This window comes from Coenobita brevimanus, chromosome 44, assembly GCF_032717465.1.
Source record: "Coenobita brevimanus isolate Jiangsu-jjx chromosome 44, ASM3271746v2, whole genome shotgun sequence".
Lineage (NCBI taxonomy): Eukaryota > Metazoa > Arthropoda > Malacostraca > Decapoda > Coenobitidae > Coenobita > Coenobita brevimanus.
The window spans coordinates 40,491,857-40,504,357 of NC_136997.1; the positions used below are offsets into that span (position 1 = coordinate 40,491,857).

The window sequence follows — 12,501 nt, forward strand, 5'->3', positions numbered from 1 at the left end:
CAGAAGGTGATGTCTGGAGATGATGGGAGGAAAAGAGCTTGGTGTGGGATATGGGTATGTTGGTCTAGACTGTTTAGTATGAAAAGATGATCTGTCTGGGATTGTAGTACCAGCACTGTCTGTGTCAGGGTTGTTGACATGCCAGGCCGACGACTTGGCGTTGAAATCACCACCCAGGATGATGTTGGGTATGTTAGTGATGTGGTGTACCTGTGGAGAGTAATTGTGTGGTACTGTGGGGAACGACTGGGGGGGAATGTATGTGTTAGCGATTGTTATGTGTGATTTGTTACCAGTGCGTATTTTAATTGACTGTATTTCTGTTGTGGTGTCATGTGGGGGAAGAAGTGACTTTGTGTGTGCACTGGTATCTGCAAAGTTGATGGATTTGTGTACCAGGGTGATGAGTCCACCGCCACCGCCGTCGGCCAGGTCTTGTCGAATGGTGGTGAAGTTATGAAATGTCGGTGTTTTCTGTGCTCTGTGTAATTTTGTTTCTTGTAAGATGGCAATCTGTATGTTCTGTTGTTTGATGAATTGTGTGAGTTCATGTATTTTGGTGTTTATGCCATCTATGTTTAACTGAAGGATGTTTATGTTGTGTGTGCGATGTGTGTCGGCTGCTGCAGCATGGGGGGGAGGTGATGTGGGTGGAGGGGAAGGGGTAGGAGGAGGTTGTGTTGGAGGTAAGGGTTGAGGTGAATTAGGATGGGTTGGAATGGGAGGAGTTGGGTGACCGGATGGTGTGGGAAGGGTCTGTGGGTTTGGCTGTGGAGGTTTGAAGGAAGTAGGAGTAGGATTGGAAGGGGGGGTGATGGGTGAGGGGAAGGAGCATAAGCAGCAGGTCCAGGTGTTTGTGTAATGTTTTCTGGATGCATGTGTTGTGCAGGTGTAATGGGTCCAGTTCTTGCAGGAGTTGCACTGAACTGAACCCTTTGTCTGTCAGCTCGACGTGATAGGTTTTGAGCATTTTGGACATAAGTATTTGTTGGTGGATCCTGGATTGCTCTCAATGTCCTCGGCTAGAAGAAGTCGTCAAGAAATGACAGCCGGAGAGTCATTTCTCGGTGTAGAAAAAACGGTGTTGTTGTGTGTGTGTTGTGTTGGGAGATGTGGTACTTGCCTGGGCGACCGAAGCCACTCCCAGGTACTCGAGCCCCGTGAGGGGCCGGGGGGGGGGGGTTGCGGTGGTTTTGCCCCCATGCTATCCTCCTCTTCTCTTCGACAGCCTCTGGGGGGTAGACCCACGACGAAGACGCCACCGCTTCAGGTCCCATCTTTGTTTGTATAGCTCACTGTTAGACATGGGTAACTGGGTGTATTATTATCTTATTTTGGGGGGTTGTCATGGTTCAGATCTCTGTAAACGATTATTTTAATGGTCTGGCTGCTCAAGCCATGGGAGTTGTGTTTTGAAGCTTTGGAGTGGAAGCATAATTTTTATCTTTTGGCAGCCTGAGATTATGGAGCTCTTTTTCGAAACTTTGTAGCCGAAGCATGGTTGTTTCTTCTCTTTTTTTCATGGCAGGTGTGTGTTTCGAAATTTCAGAGTCTAATCAGACTTTTGGTCCTTCAGTTGCTTGAATTTTGGGAGAAATATAACCTTTCGACTCGTCACAGTTTTATTATTGTCTGAGTGGTTGATTTTTCTTTTAGGGGGAGGAATTCATAGTTTTAAAGCAGAATTATAGTTTTAATAGTTTTTGCTGCTCGAATTTGTAGAAATCTCTTGTCTCCAAGCTTTGGAGTCGAAGTATAATTTTAGTTGTTTGACTGATCGATTATTTTTCCGGGTGAAGTGTGTTTCATATTTCTTGAGTTGAATCACAGTTTTAGTGGTTTGGCTACTTGAATTTTTGGAGCTATCGTGTTTTAAACCCTTGGAATCGAAGCTGAGTTTAAATTGGCTGATCGATTTTTTTTCCGGGGTGAAATGTGTTTCAAAACTCTGGAGTGAATCATAGCTTTAGTGATTTGGTTGCTCGAATTTTGAGAGCTGAATCATAGGCTTAGTTGTCTGGGTAAAAATTTTGGGTCGTCATATCTCAAAGTTTTGGAGTGGAATCATAGTTTTAGCAGTATGACTGCTCAATACTAGGTTGTCATGTTTTCGAGGCATGGAGTTGAATTAAGGCTCAGTTGACTCCATATAAAATTTTGGACTGTCATGTTTTGCAGTTGAATCATTAGCTTAGATGTTTGGGTAAGAATTTTGGATTGCCATGTTCTGGAGTTCAGTCACAGCCTTGGTTGTCTTGGTAAAAATGGTACTCAGGAGTTTAACACTGACCGTCACTGAAATAAAGGTTTTTGGTGCTTTAGGAACAATCTCTTACGGTACCTGATGATAGCACCTCATGCTTTTCACTATGATGCTTTTATTAATTCATACTCTATACCAGTGATTCCCAAACGGGGTTCCGCGGAACCCTGGGGTTCCGCCTACCATCACCAGGGGTTCCGCGAGAAACCCGTAAAATATTGATGTGCTATTACAAAATGACTGTAATCTTAATTCATAATTCATAATTCCTACTCAACAACACGTTACAAACACTTTCAAGACACCAACATACTCGTACGTGTCAGGTAGTACCATGTATATAGTCATGAGAGCAAATAATATGCGTACAACTAAGAAAAAAAAAAAGATAGCGTCATTGCTGGTGCGGGATACACCCTTCATTCCTACTCCGCAAGTTTGGCGACACGGGGGTTGGGTAGGAGGGAGACTCAATCCGTACGAGTACTATACGTGTCACGAGCCCCAGTCCAGCCGTTCACACATCTTCCTTCAGTCAGTTTTGAGCAGCGTAACCGAGTGAAACGTTGTGTTAATTAAGCTCACCACTTAAGATTAGTTTGACACGGATTTTAAAGACTGAAGCACGTTGAAATATTTGAAAAGAAAGCATGTCAGTGGAGAGGAGGACAGTGACGAAGAATCACAAATACCACAGCCAAGTACGAGTAAAGGAAAAGTGAGTCATGTTAAAAAAAGTCGCCTTTACAATGACAGTTATCTGGCCATTGGCTTTACATGGACTGGAGAAGAAAACTGTCCACTTCCTTTGTGCATTGTTTGTGAGAAAAAGCTCGCTAACACAGCTATGGCCCCAGCCAAGTTAAAGCGACACTTCACTACTAATCACAGCCACTTGTCAAATAAAACTGTGGATTATTTTCGAAGGCTCTTGGATTCACAGCAGAAACAAAGAAAAGTTTTTGAAAAGAAGGTAGCCATCAGTGATAAGGCACAAGAAGCAAGCTATTTAGTGGCTGAGCTAGTTGCCAAGAAAATGAAAAGTCACACTATTGCAGAAAGCCTAATAATGCCTGCTTGCAAAATAATTGTGAAAACAATGCTAGGTGAAGAAGCTGAAAGTGAAATAAGCAAGGTTCCTGTTTCTGATAATACAATCAGTAGGCGTGTGGATGACCTGTCCAACAATATTTCTGGTATTTTGTCTGAAATACTGCAAAATAACAACTTTGCTCTCCAAGTAGATGAGACAACTGATATAACTGGTAAAGCTCAGCTGCTGGCAGTTGTGCGATTTGAAAATGAAGGTGAAATAATGGAAAATTATTTTTGCTGTAAAGAACTGCCAGAAACTACCAAAGGCCACGACATTTTCAACATCTTGTCTTCTTACCTGGAATCTTGTGGTTTGTCATGGAACCGATGCGTTGGGATCTGCACTGATGGTGCTCCCTCAATGGTTGGCTCAGTACAAGGCTTTGTATCACGCGTGAAAGAAAAAAACCCTGAAGTCATAACAACTCACTGCTTTCTCCACCGAGAAGTTCTGGTTTCAAAAACTATTGGGGATGCTTTAAAACAAGTCCTTGATACAACTGTGAACATGGTCAACTTCATAAAGCAGCTCCCTCTGAAGTCTCGCATGTTTGCAAGGTTGTGTGAAAACATGCAAAAAGATCACGTGACACTTCTCCTGCACACAGAGTCTCGATGGCTTTCAAGAGGTAAAGTTTTGACAAGGGTATTCGAGCTAAGACAGGAGCTGCTGCTTTTCTTCAAAGAGAATAATAAAGCCAGTTTCTGTGAATGTCTTGAATCTACAAACTGGCAAATGAAACTAGCATATTTAGCAGATATTTATCAGCATTTAAATAACTTGAACACCAGCATGCAGGGTGTGAAGGAAAACATTCTGACTTCCACAGACAAGCTTCTTGCATTTAAGAATAAACTCGTTGTTTGGAAAAAGCACCTTTCAAGAGGAAACATCGAAATGTTTCCACTCCTACTTCAAGTCCAAACTCAGACTGAATATGAAAATGTCATTCCATTAATTACAAGTCATTTGGAATCACTGTCAGAAAAGCTTCATAAATACTTCCCTCCTTGTCATCAGATACGTATGACTGGGTGAGAAACCCCTTCACTGAGTTCTCACCAAGTACAGAAAACCTACTTGGTCTGCAAGAAGAGGAAGAACTGAGTGAACTACAATGCGATCGAACTTTGAAAATGAAATTTAATGAAGTATCACTTGACAAGTTTTGGATTTCAGCAAAGCAGGAGTACCCTGTCATCTCAGGGAAAGCATTGGATGTTTTGCTCCAGTTTTCAACTTCTTACCTCTGTGAACAAGCTTTCTCATGCCTGACCGTCATTAAAAGCAAATCAAGAAATCGTCTTCTGTCTGTCGAGGAAGAACTGCGCGTGTGTCTATCAAAAATTCGGCCAAGAATTTCACAGATAAGCAAAGAGAAACAAGCCCAAGTGTCACACTGAAGGTAAGTAAGTTTTAACATTATTGACGTATTAGTGTGAACTCTCTTGTGATGTAATTGCAGATTTCACATGATGTTGCTCAAGAATTTTTCTTAAGAAAAAAACTTTTTATATATATACCTCGCCTGTTTTACCCTTCATGCAGGGTGTGGCGTAGACCATTTCTGGTCTTTCATAGGAAGCACACAATACACACGGGATGGCATGGCTGTTGGCCTTCCGCTCCCGTAACACCACATACACATACAGGAGGGTAGGATTCCTAGCCTCCAGCTTCTGCCGGATTATGAGGTCACAACTTCTCGATTTACGTCCCGTACCTATTCTCTGTTAGGTGAACAGGGGTTACTGCGCTTAAGAAGACACCCGTATATTAGTATACCATATATAGGGGTTCCGTGGAATAGGAAAAATTATTACAGGGGTTCCTCCAAGGTGTAAAGGTTGGGAATCACTGCTCGATACGATCGTTTTCAGCTCGGGATACTTTCGAAGTGGGGAGGTAAGGTATAGCCTTCAAATCCCTTCAGTACGAGTGACCTTTCTTGAGGTTATTAAAATCATCTAGTGGTAGCAGGAGAGAGAGAGAGAGAGAGAGAGGGAGAGAGAGAGAGAGAGAAAATCTCTAGACATGAAGGAATAACAGTATGTTGTTTTAAGTGATGTGGTCCCGGATTCGTCTCTAACGAGCTTAATTTGTCGGTTTCCTGCAGTCTGCATGCTCCATTCAAGGGACAGAAAAGAAGAGGAGATAGTTGTGGGATGTTTCTATGATCAGACAGTTAACCTTCTAATTATGTCAATGCTACCACATCATTCCATCCATCTCTAGACCAGTTAATTATGTTGAGACCTGAAATATACATGCAGTTACAGAAATAAGTAAGCGGGTTTTTACACTTCGCACCTGTGTGAATCTGACAGGCTGACGAATCTTTGAATTAATAGCTCTGTAGGCTAAAATAATGTGCGTTTTGACCCTTTTGGCCTCGTTGATGGCCACGTGCAGTTTGATTAAAGGGTTGATTTGACTAGTAATGAAGGAGACTCATTCTTACGTCACAGCTAAGGATTACTGAATTTCACGCAGGCATGACTTATATTCAAGTGGTCAGAGTAGTCCAGTTCTGTCCGGCTAAACAAACTAACTGGAATGTTTGAATGTCTTATGATATTCAGTGGGTAAAGCGAAAAAAAATCTTGTCCCCCTCTCGCACAATCCTGGATTGGTCCTTGCGGTTCATATACAGTACAATTTTCCCTCAAAAGTCCAAAAGGTTTCGGTAACAGTAAACGAATACGTAACTCCTGAAGTCTTTTATTTATTCATTTCTGGCTGTTTATATATATATATATATATATATATATATATATATATATATATATATATATATATATATATATATATATATTGTATTAACCAGTACAAGCCCAGCTCTCTGGAAAAATTGTCCCTAATTGGCAAGCATGAATGAGCTTAAAAACAATAAAATACAGAAGGGGAAACACATCAACAGGTACATGGAGACAAAATTACGGTTGACACAGGGTAGTTTCCAATAGAATCCAGATTTCGATGGCTGTACTCATTTTACTTCAGCCGTACACTGTTGCCTTTAACTTGGCGTAAAATTGCCATCTCTCCATCTCGAACGCTAAACTGTAAAAGATATTAGCATCAAAATGTGGTACTAGTCACGAAGAAGTAGTGTAGAAAAGATGTAGAACCTCAGTATTTTCTTGTTTTGCCATTGTGCTACACAGAAATAAGCGGCAAAGTAAGTGAACTGTGTGCGTATATGTGGCATCTCTCCATCTTGAATGCTGAACTGTAGCATAAAAATCAACAAAATATGGTGACAGTCACAAAGAAGGGGATTTTAAAGTATGTAAAGCAGTATTTTTTATTTCTGCCACTGAGCTACGTGAAATGGCTGCAAAAAGAAAGAAAATATCTAGTAAGTTAAGGTGAACTAACTGTGAAAGATTAATACAAAACAGTATGCATACTAAAAATCAGTGACTTAAGAGAGTAGCCCCAAATGCGAGATATTTATGTTCTTTATTTACCAATACTCCGGGTAACGTTGTCGCTGACAAGGTAAAGGGAATATAAGGTAGTTTCACACGGGGGGGGGGGGGAGCAAAAACGTGTCCTGGTTTGCGCATGACGTCACAGATAATCCAAACTGAGGGTCTCCGCTTGGTAGGCAGGCCAGTCACTCACCTACCTGCCCTGTGATATGAGCTCTCTGGCCTATATGGATTATCTTTATTGGCATCCTAAACTGCATGTAGAGCAATGAAAAGGTTAATGCTATATTTCTGAGATATTATAAAATATGTCTTCCAGTAGAACTATTTGTTTTCAGAGAATATAGGAATGTCGTATACAGGGTAATACAGACAGATTCGACGTCGCAGATGCCTGTAGGCTAGCTGATTATGAGAAAAACAACTGATAATATCACTGGCTGAGAGTATTGAAACACCAAACACCTACCAATTGATCCAGAAATCGTCAGTTTACATTGGTATACCATTACATTCGTTTTCGTTCACGCTCCCATTCTCTCTCTTTCTCCCTTATTATTACCCTTGACGTCACACCTCTGCGCGAGCCGGGGGCAGTGAACCTACCTATCATGTTCTCTTTACCTTGGTCGCTGAAGGACAAGCAAGACGAGCACGTGAGGATTTACGTACTGTGTTGCTACAGACAAACTAGTTACACCGCTCATGGTCACGTTTTCTCTCGTACATAATTTTTTTTTTACTAATTTCAGATATTCTGGCCACGGAGAGTCAGTGATAGGAGTCAGTCGTACTTACGATCGGTATGTTTTTACAGAAATAACTAGATAGGGAAATATATTGCACGCATTTCCCTAATCGTCCTGATGAACACACCCACCAACCGTCGTAGTAGGACATGCCTACTTGAGCTCCGCAAAAACACTTCATATACAAGATAGCTCGAACTGTCAATTATCCGACTATACCACAGCGTGTGTGAAGTCACCTACTAAGGATTGCAGAGGCAGTGTCCAACTTCTTTTTTTTAAATAACGTCTCAACAAAGCGTCGGACAAGGATTTAACTTTGGCAGTGCATGTTTGAGACCCCGACCTAATTTGTAAAATAATGCTTTTGTACCAAATGTGTATGATTAAGGCATTTATAAGAGTAAATGTAGGGTAAACTTAGCTAAAATCGTCAGAGGCATGTAGCGAGGCTAGCTTCGGTCACGATACAAGCCCCGCCCACAATTCGGAACGTGACGTCGGTGTGACGTAGTAGTAATCACCGACGCAAGTGGCATTTCTATCTTTCTAACCCCCCCCCACATACTGTACTTTCTCTCTCTCTCTCTCTCTCTCTCTCTCTCTCTCTCTCTCACACACACACACACACACACACACACACACACACCGAAGTAATATTTCACCCCTACTATACATTCAGTATGGTCCTTATATAAGAAGAATGTTTGCGAAAAAAAGGTTTACTTGGAGGAAATTACTTATCATTTACGTGGACAATACGGCCATTGCTACATGCTCGGTGCATATAACATAGAGCAGTGGTTTATTAAACTTGTTCATTGTGAACGCCCACTATCATCTTTAAAAGAATATATTTGTTTATAATAAAATAAAACTGAAAAGTAGCATTTTTAATGTGATTGATTGGCATGATTTAAAAGGAAATATATTAAATTCCTAATGCGGCTTGAGTTCCCGGCTGGAAATCACCCAAACCCCAGGTTATAAATCAGTGACAGAGACATGCATTATAGTAGTCGGTGATAAGAGGTGGAGACATCAAAGGTATACAATGATGTAAATAACATGCTCAGCACAACCTTTATTCATCATCACTATCCAGGCTGAGGTCTTCTATGTCTTCGTCATCGCTGGCAAGGTCAATGATGATGGGTCCCACAGCGTCGTGGATATTGTCTGAGGTCCAGTATCCGACCTCGAAGTCTCGAGATCGTCGGACAGCAGCTGCCCACACCTCCTGGGTGGCACACAGTCTGGCTTCAGCCAGTCTGGCCTGCAGGTCGACCCTGGTGAAGCGTTGCAGGGAGGAGCGTACGTGTCGCTTCATGCAACCCCACACCTGCTAGATGGCATTGAGCTCTGGGTGGGCGGGTGGAAGGCGGACAACCTCATGGTCCCACTCATGTATGATGTTGTCCACCTTGTACTGGGGCGTTGGTCGGTTCTGCTGGCAGACGAGCAGCAGCTCAGGTCGTGTGGCGCCAGGTGGGATGGGGAGCCTGTGTTGCTCCAACCAGGTGATTAGGTCACCTTTCTTGGTTGCTGTGGTGGGACAGCGACTATTCTCAGTCAGTTGGCTGTGGTAAGGTGCGTTGTCCATCACCAGGACCGACGGCTCGGTAAGCGATGGCAGAAGTTGCGACATCAGCCATCGGATGAAGAGCTCGCCTGTCATCTCTCCATGGTAGTCGCCGCTGGTGTTCTTGGCTGTGTACCAGAGGAACGAACCCTCAACAAAGCCATTGGCCGTGCCAGCTGCGACCACCACGAAACGTTCACCTTCACCAGGCGGTACCTGACGACTGTACATATCGCTGCTTTTATCCTGAGTTGTGTCCACCCATTCCCTGCTGTGATTCATCCTGGTGGTAAACCATGTTTCATCAACGTACACCACCTGCCTCCCTTCTTGCCGGTGGTGCCGCAGAGTCCGGAGAGCGGCGATCCGGCGGCACACGACGTCCAGGGATTCTTTCCAAACATACACCTTCTGCTGTGATGTCTTGTAGCGGAATCCCATGTCGTGTAGGAGCCGCCACAGCGACGTCTCCGAGGTTACAGCTGGGATGATGCCAGCCGTCTTCAATTCCTGCGTCAGGTTGCCAACCGAAAACACTGTTTTGGCAGCGAACTTGGCGTGGATGAAGCGGCGAATGGTGCCCACAGTAAAATTATCAAAGACAGGCGGTGCTGGAAGTGCTGCCGGTGTCTTAGGCTGAAGCGTGGTTCCGCGATCCACGACCTTCCTCACCGCCGTCGCCGTCATACCCACAACGTGCGCAACACGCTCGTGAGGTCTGTGTAGAGAAAGGCCAATATGTATGTAACATTTGCCGCATGATGAAAATGTACGCAAATATATATACAGTATATATATATATATATATATATATATATATATATATATATATATATATATATACTCGTATATGTATTACAGAAATGCATTTCATTTTGTAAGCACTGCCTTGCCAAGTAAGACTAATTCACAGTGGTAAGGCAAAGAGGTTTTTATCATCATCTTTTGAGCTGAGAGGTCCTTTGACAAGTACAAGGTAATAATTGTGCTTGTTATGGCATGGAAAGCACAGTATCATGCAGAACAATTACATTTCGATCTGTGAATGGTGAACATATTTCATTATAGTAGTCTGGTTCACCACCCCTTGGCAGTCAACAAATGAATTTCGCCATATTATTTTATTTTTTATCAATTTTTGTTTTCAAATTACCTGTTCAAACTTATCAAATTCCTCATGCGGACCCTTTCGCGGTTGTATACCGAGAAAAGCCGCAGCACAAAAGCAGTCTTGCAACCTCTAGGACAATAAGAGATGCTCGCCATCGCTGAAGTTTCGGTTTGGTAACGTCTCGCCTGTCGGCGGCCGCCACATCACCTTGCCCAGTGGTGCCGGCTCAGGCAGTGATTACTACTCTTCAGAAGTGACTAAGTCATATTGACATCACAATATGTGTAAGAGGGCGATGCATATACTATGTACTAATAGGGAGTCTGGAGGGATGTACAGTCACTCTAAAAATCAGCCGCAGCTCAGAAATATGAGTAACCCTGAGGCATTGAATCTGAAGCAGCTTACATAAAGACAGAACTGCCACTTGCGTCGGTGATTACTACTACGTCACACCGACGTCACGTTCCGAATTGTGGGCGGGGCTTGTATCGTGACCGAAGCTAGCCTCGCTACATGCCTCTGACGATTTTAGCTAAGTTTACCCTACATTTACTCTTATAAATGCCTTCATCATACACATTTGGTACAAAAGCATAATTTTACAAATTAGGTCGGGGTCTCAAACATGCACTGCCAAAGTTAAATCCTTGTCCGACGCTTTGTTGAGACGTTATTTAAAAAAAAAAGTTGGACACTGCCCCTGAAATCCTTAGTAGAAACATAAAAGGCATCAAACATCAACAGCGGCGCTTAAGGAAGAAGAAAAGAAGTTGTGAGTGGATTGTGAAATTCTGTGACTGTACCTATCAGTAGCGTGACGGTTAAAGCGTGACGCTTAGACATCTCCCCCACCCCTCCCCTGCCTTCCTCCCTCTCCTCCATTCTACCAGCATGCCTGCTGAAGCAGCCCTTCTGCAGCATCACAAAATCTGCAGGCCATAGAGGTTAGAGGTCACAGCCTGACCTCTCTCCCTCTCACTCTTACCCCACTCTGGCGACGCAGGACGGAAATCACCCTCGGTCCCCAACAACTTTAGCTCAGCAGAGTGAAAATGATGACAGCAACGGTGGTATGCAAAACCCAAACTGTGAATCAGGAGAACTAAGTGAAACTAACTTAGATGTAACTGAGAATGGATCGGGCCCCGAAGCTGACAGCTTCACTTTAGTACAATAAAGTCGCAAGAAGAAACAGGAAAAATGACAAAAACTCTTACAAGTCCAGCAAGTTGCCGGACAAAACTCCACAGAAAAAGGTACAGTACTACACTTTCCAAGGGACTGCAACCTCAGTAAGGAGGAAAAAACAGAATGGATCACAAAAGCTTATCATGCAGGACTTAAAATCAAAGCTTTCTTTGGGAAAACTAGCCCAATGGTACTTGGTGAAGATGCAGGCACGACACACAAACTCACAGCGGAAGGCTTTGATGGAATAATTCAGTTTAAACCCACACCTAGAGAGAATACTACAAAACCAGGAACATTCATACCTTAGAGGAGCCACTTGGAACAAATGGAGTAAATACCACAAAGAGGTCACCGCCTGGTGCACAGAAGGTATATCATCATCAATTACACTATCAGTCATAGGTCACGACCTTGCTGTAGAGGAATACATCCCTAGACCTACCCTCTGTAGAGTTTGCTGTAGCTGGAATCATTAAACCAGCGAATGCACAGGTACACCTAAATGTAGGTATTTGCAGAGAACCACCCATCATCAGTATGTATTGATAAAATAAGGAAAGGCGAAAAAGTTACCCCTATGTGTTCAAACTGTCCAGGAGATCATAATGCATATCCCGTAAATTGTGTGCGCATATCTAGAGGTGGCAAGCCCGCACAGACCTCCAGTGTAGTTCAAATTCCCAACACAAGACGCGGCCATCCCTCACATGAATTCACACCGCAATCAGCAGCAGCACCTCTGCCCAATATAACTTACCCTGAACCCCCGACCACCACCAGTCCCCACCCTGCACTCCATAACTAGAACCATGACTCGCAAAATCTGGCACTTACACTGGTAGTGCGAGCTAATGCAGCAGATTCTACTATCAACAGTAGAACTGACAGAATATGTGACTATATCAAGCAAATTGAAGAAAACCGCACAGAGATGAATGACCTGAAGAAAGCTGCAGACATGGAGAGGACATCGCAGACCTATGGAAGGAACAACACTCACGACGGAGTGATGAGACAAAAAGAAGATGAAACATCCTCAAATAAAGAACATTGTTAACGACAGAGTGAT

The 12,501-nt window shown here is 43.2% G+C and overlaps 2 protein-coding genes across 2 annotated transcripts; one reads left to right on the plus strand and one right to left on the minus strand.

The window, feature by feature from the left end:
- The first annotated feature begins 3,110 nt into the window (after nt 1–3,110).
- On the plus strand, nt 3,111–4,835 carry LOC145398057 (SCAN domain-containing protein 3-like). The gene is made up of 2 exons (XM_080271015.1): nt 3,111–3,987; nt 4,825–4,835. Exons 1-2 carry the CDS (start codon nt 3,111–3,113, stop codon nt 4,833–4,835), a joined length of 888 nt encoding a protein of 295 aa, XP_080127141.1.
- Nucleotides 4,836–8,890: 4,055 nt separating this feature from the next.
- Nucleotides 8,891–10,393, minus strand: LOC145398058 (uncharacterized). Its single transcript, XM_080271016.1, has 2 exons — nt 10,281–10,393; nt 8,891–9,845 (listed from the first exon to the last, which is right to left on the minus strand). The coding sequence occupies exons 1-2, from the start codon at nt 10,391–10,393 to the stop codon at nt 8,891–8,893; spliced, it is 1,068 nt and encodes a 355-aa protein (XP_080127142.1).
- Nucleotides 10,394–12,501: the final 2,108 nt, after the last annotated feature.

Bases quoted from the DNA above. Each gene is read 5' to 3' on its own strand.
- LOC145398057 (XM_080271015.1), top strand. From the start codon at position 3,111: ATGGCCCCAGCCAAGTTAAAGCGACACTTCACTACTAATCACAGCCAC.
- LOC145398058 (XM_080271016.1), bottom strand. From the start codon at position 10,393: ATGGCGAGCATCTCTTATTGTCCTAGAGGTTGCAAGACTGCTTTTGTG. The intron at 9,846-10,280 runs GTAATTTGAAAA...TTCTCTACACAG, and splicing joins AATTTGATAAGTTTGAACAG to ACCTCACGAGCGTGTTGCGC.